At 38.1% G+C, this 15,908-nt stretch overlaps 1 protein-coding gene across 8 annotated transcripts in view; it reads left to right on the top strand.

Annotated features, from left to right (window-relative positions):
* ADAMTSL3 (ADAMTS like 3) overlaps positions 1–15,908 on the top strand; it is a 188,699-nt gene that overhangs the window by 162,979 nt on the left and 9,812 nt on the right. For 6 of the 8 annotated variants that reach the window (XM_014944716.1, XM_014944717.1, XM_014944713.1 and 3 more), the window contains exons 22-26: positions 179–306; positions 664–792; positions 12,256–12,438; positions 14,413–14,532; positions 15,341–15,553. In XM_014944716.1, coding sequence (XP_014800202.1) covers positions 179–306; positions 664–792; positions 12,256–12,438; positions 14,413–14,532; positions 15,341–15,553 — 773 coding nt within the window. The remainder of the gene's footprint in view (positions 1–178; positions 307–663; positions 793–12,255; positions 12,439–14,412; positions 14,533–15,340; positions 15,554–15,908) is intronic. The other 2 variants (XR_001412367.1, XM_014944720.1) reach the window with 2 other exon arrangements.

Consider the following 15,908-nt stretch of genomic DNA (forward strand, 5'->3'; position numbering starts at 1 on the left):
TCCCTCAGTGTTCCCCTGTTGTCACCAAAGAGGAGGCAGAACTGTTACTGCATGCACTGGTCTAGACTGGTAAACTTCTAAAAAGGAGTTTTGCTGCTGCATCTGTAACTCTTGCAGGAAGATTCAGCTAGGTTTGTCCCAAGGTAATAACCCTTGTCTTTCCTTGAATACTCTGCAGGGTGATCCTAGACACTATTGGAAAAGTGCAGATTCGGAACCCTACTCAAAAGGAGCTTGGTACTTATGGATGCCTGGTTGTTAATGACTTTGGGTTTGATATGGAAACATCATTGCTGTTGCGTGCAGGTAAGACTGCATCCACAGAATCGGGCATGTAACTTTTTTAATATATAAGCACCCATCCCCACTCCAATGTGAAATATTATTTTTTTTTGTTTGCAATCCCTGAAACTCTGCCTGATTTTATAGGTAGCAATAAGATGGTGCTGTTGCTCAAAAACCACAGCAGGTGTGAACTGAATCTGCTTGTATCTATCCCAGCTGTATTTTCTGGCTGCTGCTTTGCAAACTGAATTCTGTATCAAACACGATGAATTTAAATACAAGATCTCTAAGACCTATATTTTTTAAATACAAGATCTAAGATCTCTATTTAAAAGTAAAATAAAGCTTTTAATACTGATTATCCCTTTAATTTCAAAGAGATTCCTGTCATCTTGTCCTCTGTGTTAAATGTAACAAATCTGGAAGCCAGCAGACTCTCAGCAGTTGTTGGAGGTACAATCAAGGCAAGAACTGGAGCAAATATTATGGTTGAATGTCCAGTGAAAGGTAAGCAAGAACTGCACTGAAGTTCCTTGTAATGTTGGAATCAAAAATTTACCTTACATCTTGAAATAAATTAACAGTGAGGGCAGAAAATGATAGATCATTAGTAATTTTTTATTAGGCATGTCACCTGCAGCAGTCCTATTTCTTTTCTGTCTTTCACTTTAATTTACACACACACGTATGCGTTCACACAGTTTCCTTTAAAATTACTTTTGTTTCCATGAACTGATCTGAGGCTCCGCTGCAGAGCTTAAAGCCCACCAGTGAATGACTGCCTTGCTGTAAGAGCAAGCACGGCCAGCTGACTTGCTCATCAGAGAACTTTCCTTATCCCTGTTTGAGATGCACATATGTCTAGACTATTGTTAAAACCGAAAATGAAATCTCCAGCCATAGCTTAATAGAACTTTAAACCTGACGGTGAAGTAAACTTACCTTTTAGAGCCATCAGTCTGCAGCTGCAGTAAGGAAACAAAGAAAAGTGCTGAGCCATGAGAGCATATCTGTATTTTCAAGCTCAACATCTGCGGAACAGCATTAATGTTAATCAGAAGCTACATGCATTAATTAAGCAGTTCACCGCTTCATTTTATTTTCTAGTCCTTTGTTGGAAAGGTAGATATTTTCTTTTAAATCTCATCATTTTTATCTGTTAGGTTTAAATTGTAAGATTTAACTCACAGTGACAGCATACGGTCAGGTATTTAATTAGCTAAGGTGAGCCTTTTGTGCCGCGTTGAAGATGGTGTATGAAAGTGCTAATAGCAATGAACATCACAACGGAGTGCAGGGAGAGGCAGCAGAGAAGCCAGCGTGCCCTTCACATTCGTATTGCTGGGGGAGTCCACAGCGGAAGGCGTGTTGATACTGAACCAGAGGAGTGAGAGAAACATATATATATATACACTTAAGTATGCAAATAGTTCTGCATACAATAGTGGCGCCAGGCTGACATGTATTAGGACACGTGGCTCTGCTATTCACTGCTGTACCAAGGCTAATTCTTTGATGAAGTAATATTTTCCAACTATAGTCTGGCAAGACTATGTATAACTGACCTACATCTCAAATCCAGCAGAGAGTTAATGTCACGCTGTTAATATTAATATTGTTAGGATGGGTAAGCAGTTAGCAATTTAAATATAAATTAATATTTTCACATGGGACTGTAGGCTTCCAAATGCTTTAGAACTGTGTATATTCATGAGCCAAACTTTAGTTATGCTAAGACACCAGTGTTGACTTAAAAAATGATTTATCTAATTGCTTTATTTCCTGTCATTGCCAAGGAAGTAAGTATTACTCTTTGTGAATAAAATAGAGCTTGCAAGTCTCAAAATGTCACTAAGCCTAGAAGCAGAAAAAACTTATGCAATGATGGAAGCAGAGTTTTTCTGATCTCCTTTCCTTAATGAAAAGTAATAAACCACTGACTTAAAAAGATTGAACTTAAATAGCACTTTATTGCTGATAAGTTTGTCCAGTAAGTGGGACCCAAAAATATGTGCATTTGCAGTGTGGTAGGATGAGAACTTTGTAGTGAATGCTGATAAAACAGCATGTGAATTACCAGACAACCAAGAGCGTGAATCAGAAAAAAATACTAATATTTCTGTGCACTCTAAAATTTCTGTTCCCACCAACAGGCAATGAGTCTGCAAGTGCCCTTTTCTCCACATCAGGCATGTTGATTTACAGTAATGATCTCTTGCCTTCTTGGAGTCATAGTCCACTGCAAATCCTTACAATTGATATCTAGAGAAAAAACGCCATTGGACAGTAATTGAACATGACTGTCTATCAGCTAAGGATCTTTAGAATGAACTAGACAAGTAATTATAATAGAGCCCTTCTTTTAGTGTAAGGGAGACTTTGGCTAGGGCTGGAGCACCTTTTCCTCACTGCCCTTACTCCTGAATCCTCAGAAAGAAGGATGTGTTTTCTTTGTGGGTGACAATTTCTCTGCCTGTCCTGAGTGAAGTACAACTAGATTAAACTTTGTGTGTTCTTCATGTTCTGCTACATACTTACTCAAGGTCCTTCTAGACTGATGTTACTCATGCAGATTTCTCAGTGGCATCGAGCAGATACATCTGATCTATGGGACTCTCTCTAGCCCACAAAATAGTCCTCCATAAGAAGAACCATCTAATGAATAAAGTGTCTGTGAAGAATATTAGTGCTGTGCCACTAGCAGAATTCTTAAATTACTTTTGAGATTCTTGGCTGCAATGATTTCTGAGGTTTTTTTCTGTAGGCTGAATAACTTACAATGCTTCTTTATAGTTTTCAAACCATAGTTTTCTCTGTGAATAAGTCTACATATAGAGTTCTACATTTTGTGTCTAGCAGTGAAAGGTCTACTCAGGACTTTTCTTGCTGAAATACGTAAAAAATTCTTCACATATGCAAAATGGTAAATTAATGATCCATTTAGGAGAGAATACCATGCCCTAGAGCAGAACTTCAGCTGGATGTAGGAGCAGCTTACCCAACAATCTGAAAAAGACAGTTGTGAAAGGTAAAGAGGAGGTGATGTTGTAAAGGAAGATACACTTCCCAGCTTCATCCTCCCCTGGCTGGCTAATGCCTCTACAATACACCCTTTAATTATTCAAGGCCTGAAGTATATATATTCCACTTAAGGGGCTCTGGGTTCATTAGGGCATGTTACACAGGACAGCTCTTCTTTGATGGTTTTAATGGAAAGGACATGAAGTTTAATATTGCATGCAGCGTTAGCCAGCTGACTACAAGGGTTTTTCTCTCTCCTTTTTTTTTTGTTGTTGTTGTTGCTGCTGATTTTGTTCTTTTTGTCCTTTTGAAAGTCTTTCTTGCACACTCCAAAAATCACATTCAGGTTGAAAAAAAACTTTGAAATACTAAAGAGCAGTGTATCCTGATAAATAGAAGAACATCAAAGAATAGATTAAGAAAAGATAGCTAATCTGCTGAAGCTATAGTATCTTTTCTCTTTTTAATTTATAAAAAAACTATTTTTCCACTAATTATAATGAACTCACTTTTATAGCTCCCACACGAGCACAGTCTAGGAGATATTCATAACATTCTGAATAGATTCATATTCCATTCTTACAGCCAAGAGCTTTTCAATCAACACACATGGTATAAATATCAATACTGATTGCTCCAAATTGCTCTTGGATAACATTTATTATATTTGCAGAAAAGATCGTCTTGTGATTATTACTAAAATAAACTAAAACTGTCAGACTCCATTTATTGTGAAATCTTGAAAGTTTTAAGTTGAAGTAAAATAGCGGGGGGGATGAAAATACGTCTAAAATGTGCATTGTCTGCCACCTGCTGGTGAGACTGGAGAAGGGAAATACACTGGCTTGAGGTTGTTTACACGTTATATTGCATCTCTGAAATATCTTGGCACAGAGGCTTTTAAAAGTAGAAACTCCACCACTTAATCCAAATTCTCAACGCCTATTAATATATTTTGGCTCTCTAAGAATAACATATTGATTAAAAAATTGTGAGAAACACACAAAACCTGTTGAATCAGGGTCATCTTTTTGCACATACGTTTCACAAAGATGGACCAGCTACTTGCTGTCACTATTGGAACTTGAAACTGGTCCAGATAAATCAAGAATTTGATTTTCCATCTGTTCCTTCATTTCCCCACACTGTTCCAAATGTAACTTTGATGCTGTTCTTTGTCTTCTGTGCTTAACCCCTCAGAAGACATCTCAGTGAGGAAAAGTAGCCACTTAATACATAGGATTCTGGCTCTTCATTTCTTTCAGGGTTTTTTATGTGTTCTTCTAAAAGATATAAATAATGGGTTTAAAAGGTTTGAAGGGGTAAGTACAGATTTATTTTATGAGGAAGAAATGACACTATTTATAATTAGTATAATAAAAGGAAAATCTTTTGCTCTTATGTTTCTTTTCACTGTGAGTGTATCTACATTAGAAGGTTTGTTTGTTCAGACGTAAACGGGAAGAACTGAAAGATCTACTTCAAAAGCTTAATTGTGCTTTGCTGTGTGCCTTGCAACAGTCTGGGAACCTGAAAACTGAATCCCTTTGGATATAACCAAACTGAAAGGTGTACCTGGGGACTATATCTATTATTTTCCAGATATTGATGGGCAGTAAGTCCAGGGGTCCTGGGAGGGTTCACCAAGTAGTTCAAAGCAACCCTCATCCAAACACATATTGGGTGTGTTTTGAGACTTCAGTACCAACTATGTCCCTTTAAAGGCACATTCCTGATGTACTCTGCTAATTGCTAACGTAGACATAGCCTACAGAATTCCTGAGGAGAGGGGAAATTGGAACAGTCTACAGAATTGCTTTTTTTGGTGTGCATTTCTCCCTTTTTTTCCCAGCTTTCCCTAATGGAGCAGAGGCTTCCTTCAAATACCTAATTCAGGAAGGGTTAAGATGGATTGTGTTAGAGGAAGGTAAAATTTCATAAATCTATGAGACTTCTTGGAATGCTCAGCAAACATGTGGGTATTCCCTTGATACTTCCTACTTCAATTTGCAAAAACCTGTCAAGTTCCCTAGGTAAAACTTAACAAATTCTCATAGTGTAAAAGCAGAGGTTAGCTCATTGGTTAGTAACTCATTAAATGGTTGGAAGGAACAAGTGGTCAAATTTTACAGTGGAGAGAGGTTACCGGTAGGGTGCCCCCAGATTCTGTTCTGGGATTTGTGATGTTCAAAATTTTTATATAAGTTCTGTAAAAGAATGTGAATAGTTAGTTGAGTAAAGCTGTGAAAAATCAAGATTTATAAAGGTCAGATCTAAAACTCTCTACAAAGAGTTGCAGCAGGATCGCTCAAATAATGTCTAATAGCTAAATGAGGGCAAGGGATGTTCAGAATTGATATTTACAGAAATAATGTACATATAGAACAAACAACCTTCAATATAGGCACGTGCACATGGCTGTACCTGCGTGACTGCCACTTGGAGAAAGATTTGTGGAGTCGCAGCGGTTAGTTCCGTGGGAACACCAGCACACTCTCCCTGGGTGGTGTCCATACGGGCAAATCAAAACTAATGGCAGAGGAATGGACAAGAGAATAGAAAATGAGCTATTGCTTAAAGCTGTTGGGAATCATGTTAAACTTGCTAATCTCATCTCAAAAAGGATGTAGTAGTGCTAGAAAAGATAGCATATTAGAGGAAACAAGCATGATCATCTAAGTGCTACTTCTGATTCTGGAAGCTGGGAAGATATATTGAGGAAGGGTCATTCAATAAGTGCCATGATTTTAGTACTCTTTGCCTTCACACCCCCAGGTGCTGACCATTGGACACAAAGTGCTGAGTTTAGTGGACTTCAGGTCTGACTAAGAATGGCAATTCCTGTGTAGTTCTATAATTTCTGATTAAACTGTATTTTCCAAGTCCCTGAGCATGTATCTACTTTATGACCATAAATGTCTGGGTCCTTGGTGGTGTAGCACAGCTTTTCAGTAAAGACAAGGTATAATTACTAACCAGTTGGGCAAATCAGTCACTGAAAACAGTGCTGAATTGTAGAATTGCCCTAAAGCGCACCAAGTCTTTGTTGGGGGTCTGCAGGATTCAGTCTAGCAGTCGTTTCTGAGTTCATACTTAACTCAGATACTCTTGTTTAGTTACCTAAATATAGTCGCCTTATTTTAAATGCCTGATTTTGAAAAATATTAGCCTTAAACTCCTGCAGCTGGAAAAAAGATCAAGTTCTCTTTGAGCTGACAGCCAGAGAACTAAACAAGACCCGACAGCGCTGTAGCAAGGGTGGGATGGGAAGGGGTCTTGCTTCAGGAGCCCCTCTAAGGAGGTCACCAGATGTCAGTAAGTATATCTAAATCCTGCCAGATGTTGCTACCACCTAGGAAGAGGGGCTGTTGCGTGGCTGGTAGCAAGAGGCGGAGGCAATAGCTTTGAAAGATTGCGAGAGAATGGATGGGGCAGCATCGGAGGGCAGGTTGGAGGATCGTAGCACGTGCCAGAATGTCTCGTGCTGGCTCTCTGCGCAGGGCTATTAATCCCGGTGAAGTTGGCAAGATTCATACAGGTAATTTCAGTAGCAGCATGGTTTAGGCTTTTTAGGGTTCACTAGAAGTTGATAGCTCGAGCATAATTCAGATGAATATAAAGGCAGTTTGTGATTTTTGCTGGAGAAAATATGAAGATGTATCAATCAAAGAAATTACATTGTAAATTATGCTAAATGCACTGTAGGTGTTAGTGAGTGTAGAATAAATAATAATCAGATGGCATTCGTTGTGTATATTACTGACCCAGAATCATTTCCTCTGAAAGATGACATGTGAATTTAGCCTCTAAAGTTAGGTAAACTTTTAGCAAAGTGCAGCAAAATGTGATTTGTGCCAGCACAGTTCTGCCTTGCTCTTGAATGGGAAATACAGAATACTTTATGAGATTCTACATAGCTGGGAGAAAAATTTCTGAAGACATATCCAATGTTTTAGAGCAACTAGTTAGTAGGCCAAGATTTTTATGGTGTGTAATATTTCATAGGGCTTTCAAGGTTGGAGGAAATTTGTTTTTGAACACTGAATATTTTAAGGGCACCCTATAGTGTGGATTCCTTTTTTTTTTTCTTTTTTTAAACACGTGTTTCACAGTCCCATCCGGAGCTGGAGTTTTTTTCCATAACATTTGCTGTCCCAGGGCCACTCACAGTGGAAAATGACTTTTTTTTTCATGGAACATTGAGTATTTCAGAGCTGCTCCAGTGCTAGTGGAAAATAACCTGTGTTTGAGGTCAGAAAAATAGATTAAACTAATTTTAAAGTTTTATAGCCACTTAGGTCTATAGTAGAGATTTTTAACATTGGAGGATTTAGATCCATTGCGAGAGTAAGATTCTGATTTTTGAGGTTTTCCAAAGACTAAGAAGGCCTGAGTTCAGGAATATGTCTTTGTTCCTGAAGGACAATTACAGCCATCCTTAATTTTAAGCATGTGTTTAATTGCATTCCCTAATAGGGATGGATTTAATCCTATGCTTAAGTGCTTTCCTGACTTAGAGCCATGCAATATGATTGTTTGATTCTGCTACTCACTGATGTCAGTGATGGATCTCCCATTTGAGTCACTGGGATCTAAATTGCACTCAGGGATTCTGAACCTTTGGCAGTTTGGGTGAGTTGATACCTTTGGGCTCATCCTCAGCTACATCTGCGTGGAGGTGGGGCATGAAGGAAACAAAGGTGGCTACAGGCCATCTCTTTCCTCTTCCCCTTTTTGTACTGGCTGCGCATCAAACCAGGAATTCTTCATCTTGCAAGTAATATTTTCTTGGATATAGATAGGGAATAACTTCCTTCCAGGATTACAAACTGGAAGATTTACTTTTTTTCCTGAAGAGAAGGTCTAGCAAATGATTTAAAGAATGACCTTGTGTCTTCTGATGGATACAGAAAGGCAGATATTCTGTAGAAGAAGCTTATGTAGATGTGTTAAATTTGGACAGCTAGGTGAAGACACATTTTAAACTGTCCAGGAAAGGACAAATGACAACAGTAGAAACTTATTTGACGCATAACAGAGAGCAGAAAATTATAGCAGTGAGGAGGAAATATTTTTAAAATTCAACATAATTAACTTTTAAGCACCTCTGTTACTAGTCTTCTCGCTATAATTCTGTAATGGAAGAGACTCTTGAAGACAGTGTGAATGTTATTTTTATCCTTTTAAAATCCCAATGTAAATCAACCTTTATGTAATGAATCAAGCATCTGCAGTCAAATTCAACCTTGTGCACAGGACAAACTCCTCCAAGAAATCCTGCAAGTATGTCTCAAAGCTTAAATATAATTTCAGCCTCTTTAAGAAAAAAAAATGAAAGCACCAACACCTCATGTTTGGCATATTTTTGCTTAGTTTAGTTACTGCTTGGATAAGAAAACTACTTAAAATTTTGAAGTTATATTTACATGAATACCAAAGGGTAAAGCACAGGTTTTAGGCCTTCACGGTTTGCCTAGAAAAAAAGAGCTTTTCTTGCATTTTAATGGTGTGCTTGAACTCTGTCCTGCAGTTTCTGTGTAGGAAAATTGGTACGTTTCATGGTGCTACTGTAGGAGTCTTGTCACAAAAGGAATTGGGAATTGTATACTTTGCCTGCTTTCTCACAAGGGCTGTCAGATGAGACTTAACTCAGTGTGCAGTGCCGCACACCAGCGGGGAAGAAAAATCTTGTCTCTGGAATAGTAAATACAGAGTCTAATTTCTAAAGGAAAAGCATCGAAATTCTGCATGATGGAAGGCATTTCACCTGAAATGGATGAATGGTGACTGCATGCTGGGGTTGTGTTATGGCATAATTAATAACTCTCGTGAGAGTTATGGCAGAAAAAGATATTTCACTGGCAGTGTGGACATACAGATAAACTGAAGCTGTCCTGAAGAGCTTGAAAAGTACAACCTGCTTTGCCAAAAATGCAAAGAAGCTGGAGTATAAGGGATGTCTTCTTCTCCTGCTTTATTTCTTTACTCCACTTATAAGGTGTCTATCAGCAGTAAGTGGCAGCGCTCTTACGATTGCTTGGATGGATTCGTTGTGTGTTTCAGTCAAACTGGTTGCTCAACTGCCATACAGGGCTTTGTCCACATTTCTGCTCCTCAGATCCAGAATTTATGTTTGTGTATTCACATGATTCACTTGAGAAATGGTCTGATTTACTTGTGTGTGTGTGGTATTACTTGCTTGTTTCCCCCAAAGAGAAATGTATACAGCTCTTTGGAGGAAGAAAGAGGAATCATTTGCTATAACTTAAATTGAGTTTAAGGTGTGTGACAGATACCAAATTTTGAACTTGAAACAAGGGGCGAAGCTATTCTGCAGATTTCTTCTACAAACTGAACTCCAGTCCAGGTTTTAAAAGGCTCTACATGTCTCTGAGTGAGACACGGGTAGAAGAGTAGAGACATGGCAAATTTTCCGGGATAAACTCTAGGATACAAACCAAGTTTGGAAGAAAGACATTTTTTACTTAAGTTAAATCCCAGGAATGAGGTACGTTTCTGAATGCTGTGGTGAGAGGAGAGGGAGGACTGTATCATGGGGTGATATTGGGCTGCAGTTTGATAGAGGTTCAGGTTAAAAGCTTAAATTTGAACCTTTCCAAACATTTTTGCATTTTTGTGTTTTGTGGAATTTGACTTAAAATCTTTTTACTTCAGTCCCATCTCAACCGTGCTGCTTTTGGTTTATTTTTGGCTCTGATTGGTCTGCAGGATTTTAGTGCCAGTGAAGGTAGTCTGGGTGCAAACCTCTAGGCCTTAGATTAAAACAGCCCAGCCTCCTCACAGCACCTCCTCAGCCCATCTGTATAGTAAGTATATATGCCTGAATGGCCATGGAAAGTACACTGTAAAGGAAAAATATGTCTGAGAATGATACACTTTAGCCAGAAATCTGGGGTAAAATGGAAAAAAGACCCTTAAAACAAGACCTCATCCTAATTCCAAAAGGATTTTTTGAAGTGGCATAAAGCTTCTTCTGGAAACTTGAAAAACAGCCTGGTTTTTTGGACCCTTGTGAGCTCTGCGTATCTGTACTTTGTTTTACGCAGTTTAATTCAGTAAAACACAATTTCAGGAGTTTAAAAGCACTGAACAGCTGCTAAATTGTCTAGAATAAAATCTGTGATTATGCAAAAGAATATTTCTCTCCACTGTCTTTCTAGACAAAATTGTGGGGGGAGCTTTTTCCTTCAGTGAAATAAGCAGGTTCCAAAAACTATGTCTGGTTCCTATTACCAGTAAAGGAAAAACTTGAGGTGTGCATTGGAAGTGCTAAGCCAGTGATTGAAATGTTAAAGTTGTTCCTAAAGGCTATTCCACATCATGAAGACATCATCTGTAAAGTAATACTGCACAATGATCTGCGAAGAAAGGAGACTGAATTAGCATTCAATATGGCTGAACCTTCCAAATGTCCCACATTCAGGTCAGCTTCTATAGCAGAACCTGTTTTGGAAGTCTCCAGTGAGCGCTGATCAATATATTTAGTGAAAAAAGAGTTCAGGTGAAAGACAGTTTAACTGCTCTGACTTGTCTTGTTCCCTGTACCTTTGTGCGCCTCTGCGTCTAGTCACTGTGCCACGTATGTCACGCTTCCCCAGTGATTTATCTGGGATTTTGGAGCTTTGAAAGAACACTGCTGCTGCAGCAGCTCAAGCAGAGCACAAGCAACGAAGAGTCTGATTTGCCAGCTTGCAAACTGTCTTTTTAAAGGCAAATGTTTGAGAAAAATAAAACAGGAGAAGTCCTCCCACTAAGGAGGTACTGTGCCAGTGGAAAAATAATCTAATTAAAAATAAATGTCCAAAATAATTAATTGATTAAAATTCAGAATGACAAGTTATCTGCAAATACTGAGTTCAAGCCTTACAATAGGAATGATGATAGACCTTCTGCTTTCAGTAACACAGCAAATGAGATTGCTTAACAACTGAGCCCCTCATTTAGTTGTTAATAGCTCCTTCTGTTCCTTTTCCCTCACACTGCGTTGTTACAAGTTGTATATATGGCATCAGCAATTTGCAGAAGTTTTCAGGAGCATTTTTGGCAAAATTGGACACATGTATTTTCTAACCTAATTAATAAATGTATCCTTTTTTCTTCAAGATAAATATTTTGCCTCCTTTTTTTTTTTTTTTTTTTTTTTTTTTTTTTTATTTTGTTTAAAATTAAAGGGAGAAGAAGAAGGTTTGTTGAACTGATAAAATTGTAGGCCTACCTAATTGGTAGGATCCTAAGTTACCTGCTGCCTCTGAAATTCATTACTGTGTTGATGAATATACCTTATCAATTTTCAGTACATAGGCCTGCAGTGCTATTAGTAAATTAAGAATCCATAATTACAAATAATTCCTTATTATTCACTTTAGAAAATAAACATTTCAAGCTTTATCAATAGTAGAAAAACCTCTGTCTTTTCGTATCTTTTCTTTGCAATCCTTTATATTTTTTGTTCAAGTTTAACATGTCCTAAGTTTCCTAAAGAGAGAGAGGCTTTTTAATTATTTTTTTTTGTCTTTCTTTTTAATTAGATATTGAATATTCATTGCTTCCTTCATATATTCTGGGATGCAGGTTGAATGAAAAGATGCTGTGCAGATTTTTATGTCAGTTGGTCCTGATTGGGGTTAATGGTCTCACATCTTTCGGTGGCAGGACACGTGTGCACGTTGCTTTTGTAGGACTGGTAGCAGTTCTTGAAGCTGCTCTGTGAGTTTGCTTAACCTTTAATCTTCATGGGATGCTGAATTGCTAGTAGGGCTCACAACTAAGTTTTGTTGCGAGTGGAAAAAGTATTTGTTTTCCTGCAATGTTGTTACTTTGGTTTAAAGTGTCTGTGAAGTGACAAAGGAATTTATGATTCTTGGATGTTATGGTAGCAGTTAGCAGTTCTCTCTCACAATGAATGTTTTAATTATTTGCATTTTAAAGGTGTTCCCCAACCAAATGTAACATGGTTTAAGAACACAGACATTCTACGAGTCAATCCTCTCTTGGTTTTGAATGGCTCTTTACTTCTGAGGAATGTTTCTCATGAAGATGCAGGAACATACACTTGCAGAGCAACTAATGCTCTTGGAAAAGTTGAAACTGCGTCTGTTCTCCAGTTAACGGGTAAGTGCTAAATGAGAATTCCTTTGGAATGAGAATTCCAAAAATGGAATTTTTGATTGCATTGACTCCCTGGGATCTGTTCTCTATTTGGTGTTTCCTGTAATAGTGAATGTAGGTGCAGATGGTTTGACCTGTGACGTCTGTGATAGTTGTTCCATCTTCTTGCTTCCAGGCAACAACTGTCAGCCCTTAAACCAGCACATGCATTAGAAAATCCACTGTCATATTACATTGTTCCCAATGCTTTTATCTAGGGAAATGGGGCAGGCTTGATTTATTCAGAAAATCTGCAGGGAAATGAAGTGAAATGAAAGCAAAGGCTGGGTTTGGGTGTTGTTTTCTTCTTTAACTATAGAGGCCAATAAAACTTAGGGACATGGAAAACAAAAAATGCTGAATGTGAACTGCTGACTCTCAGAAGAGAAAATGTAAAGAAAAACTCAATTTGAATGAGTCTATTTTAAGTAGATTAATAATGTAATATTGTATAATACAATCATGCCTTGCAAATAGCTCCAGTAAATGGACCATTCAGCTCTAGAGATTAACTTTCTCACCGTTTTGCTGTGTGAAGTACAACACAGTTATACATGGCCAATCCTGCTACAAAGAGCTCGCTTTCTTAGGCACACGTGTGTGGGGCAGGTTATAAATGTTTGGATCTGTTGGCCAAGGAAGACGTACCAAAGGCATAATAGGGGTCTCTGTCTGAGGATGAGTGTAGACTGAAGCTCCTTCTTGGTTTCAGTTTTCCTGGAGTACATCAAGACTTCAGATGTTCCAGAGAGGAACATTATTATAATGATGTGACAGGGAAGGTTGCTCACTAGAGTCTGAACGTCGTTTCTGTTCCTGGTCACGTGACATTAGTTGAGATGAATCTTGAGTGGATAGGAGAGTGCCATATTCTGCAATTTTTTTTCGCTTTGCAGAGCTGCACAGGGAGGACTTCTGGGGTGAGGAGTTGCAGATTGCACTGATTCAGTGTTGTCTAAAGTAACACCATGTCAGCCTTTGGGATGTCACTACAGCAATTACTGCCTGACCTGGGACAGTCAATCAGTGGTGCAAAATCAGCGCAGCCTTTCCAATAAAAGTTCCTAAGGACTGACAAGGCAACCACCTCCTGCCTGCATGGGACTGGTCTGGCTGTGGTCCTGGGGAGATTTTTGTCTCAGTGTTGACGCAGACAAGCAAGAGGCTTTGTACAGACACTGCACACTGAGGAAAAATGTTGAACCAATGTAAAATGACCCACAGAAATTAGAATACAACAAAACATTTAAACTGTTCTGGAAGGAGAACCATCAATATTATGCACATTCATTAAAACAGAAATGTTTACTAAGTGGCAAGAACTGTGTGTCACTGACAGATTGCCCACATTTTTGGCAGTTGTCCTGTCTGGCATATGATAAAAAGGAGGAGTTGCTATAGTGATAGGCATATGATTCTGCAGACACTATGCTATCTCTGTACATAATGAGATTTTTAAAAGGTTTTCTTCTTTTTTTCTGTTGTAGCACTTTGTCATAATTCCATCTAATGTAAGAGAGGAATTGGCCTGATTCCAATGAGAGAATTATTTTTCTTAAAATTTCTGTATGTGAATGACTTGTAATGAAATAATAAATAACATTGTAATGAGAAATAGGAAATACATCATACATCCTGTAAATCTTGTTTTTACACTGCTACAGGCTTATTTTTCTAATAAATGAAATGCAATAAATTTGATTAATTTAGAAAATCGCATAAACATTATAAATAATTTCTGTGTGTCCCTGTTTACGTATCTGAAGTATGTTTGTTAGATTGACAATTTAAGTGCCTTAATGAAGTTGACCCTAAAGAATTCCAAAGTGCTATTATCTTTCTGCATCATAACTAGATGTTGGATATTTTGATACAATTTTTCTTTTAGCATCTTGATTTAATTCTTGCTAAGAAGAGATCTTCTGGTTTTTGTTACAGAACAAAGATTTATAGAGAATAACACTCTATTATCAAAGGGAAGCAGAAGAAAGCGTGTCCTAATGGCATCTGGAATTGGTACAAATGTCAGTGTGGTACCTGGGGATCCACTAAGAATAGGTATGTTGTCTTTTCTGCTTTGTTATTTTAATTATATTGTTTATTAGTTTCATTCAAATGGAGAGGACCCCATGGAGAGAGGGAGTGTAATTCTTAAGAGTCTGGGTTTGGTGACCTTCTGGATTTCCTAACCATATCTCAGGTTTCTGTTATCAGGGAGGGAGCCTCAGAGTAAGACACACAATTATTTTTGATACAGCTTTTCAAAAGACATTTAAAAATGGTCACCCTTAAGCATCAACTGGGTGACTCACCATGAGACTGAAGCTGCGTAATTTCTCTTTGAGCTTGCTTGAAGATGATGGGAGGGGATTCAGCTGGGCTCTAGAAAAGTTTTTTTTTTATTTTTCTCTCTAAATGGATACATCTGTTTCCATCCCTGCTTGTGCCTGTGGAGTAAAAATGTAGCAATTTCATTTAATGTGTTTACGACTCCTTTCCAAAACAGATAGAAACTCTTTCATTACAAACCTATTTGCATGTTGCAGAGTCTGGGATGAAATCTTTGTTCCATTCAATCAATTGTTCCCCCCACCCCTTTGTTCATAGAGAAGTTAAGTTTGTAAGAACTTACTGAAAGGGAAAATATTGAGAAACACGGTAAGTATATACCAGCTCCCACAACTGATAACCCTCAAGGGGCAGACAGGATTTTAGGCCATAGCTTAGACTTCAGTGAACTTCTGCATACTATTGTTTTTATTTAGACTAGTTAGGTCTTTTATGTAGAACCACACAATTGTACAAACTTATTCACAAACACTTCAATGTGTTCAGAAAAACCTACTAAACCAGTGTTGATTTTTAGGTTGCCCGGTGCCGCCCAGCTACAGAAATACAGTTCGCTGGCTTTTTGGAGGTAGTCCTATTGGCCAAGTTAAGACCTTGGAATACCGAACCCTGGTTGGGGGTCGTATCCTAGAGGTGAACACCAACTCCGGTCAATTTGCTGGACAATTCCAATGTTGGACTTCTGCTACTGCAAAACCAATGTCAGTTTGGGTAAATGTCAAGAAGGAAGGTTTGTTGAAAATTATATGACAAATTCTTAAATTTTAAAATATTTTCTTTCACTCTGTAAAGACTTTCCTGAAACATAACCTGCTTTTATACATAGAAGGTAATTCAGAAATACATGTTTAACTTCATATATATGAATAGTCCCATTTAAGTCAATAGACAATGCCCATACTCAGAGTTGGATATGGAATTAATGTGTATCTAAAGATGATGTGGGTGTTCTCATTTCTTCCCAGTGTAGCTGAGAAGCAGAGAGAACATTGCCTGATTTAGTGTCTTGCTGCTTAAACAGTTTTAGATTAGGCAGGTTTTCTCAACTTCCTCTTCAACAAATCATACAGGTTGCTACCATGATA

Source organism: Calidris pugnax, unplaced genomic scaffold (assembly GCF_001431845.1).
Source record: "Calidris pugnax isolate Ruff unplaced genomic scaffold, ASM143184v1 scaffold70, whole genome shotgun sequence".
NCBI classification, from domain to species: Eukaryota; Metazoa; Chordata; class Aves; order Charadriiformes; family Scolopacidae; genus Calidris; species Calidris pugnax.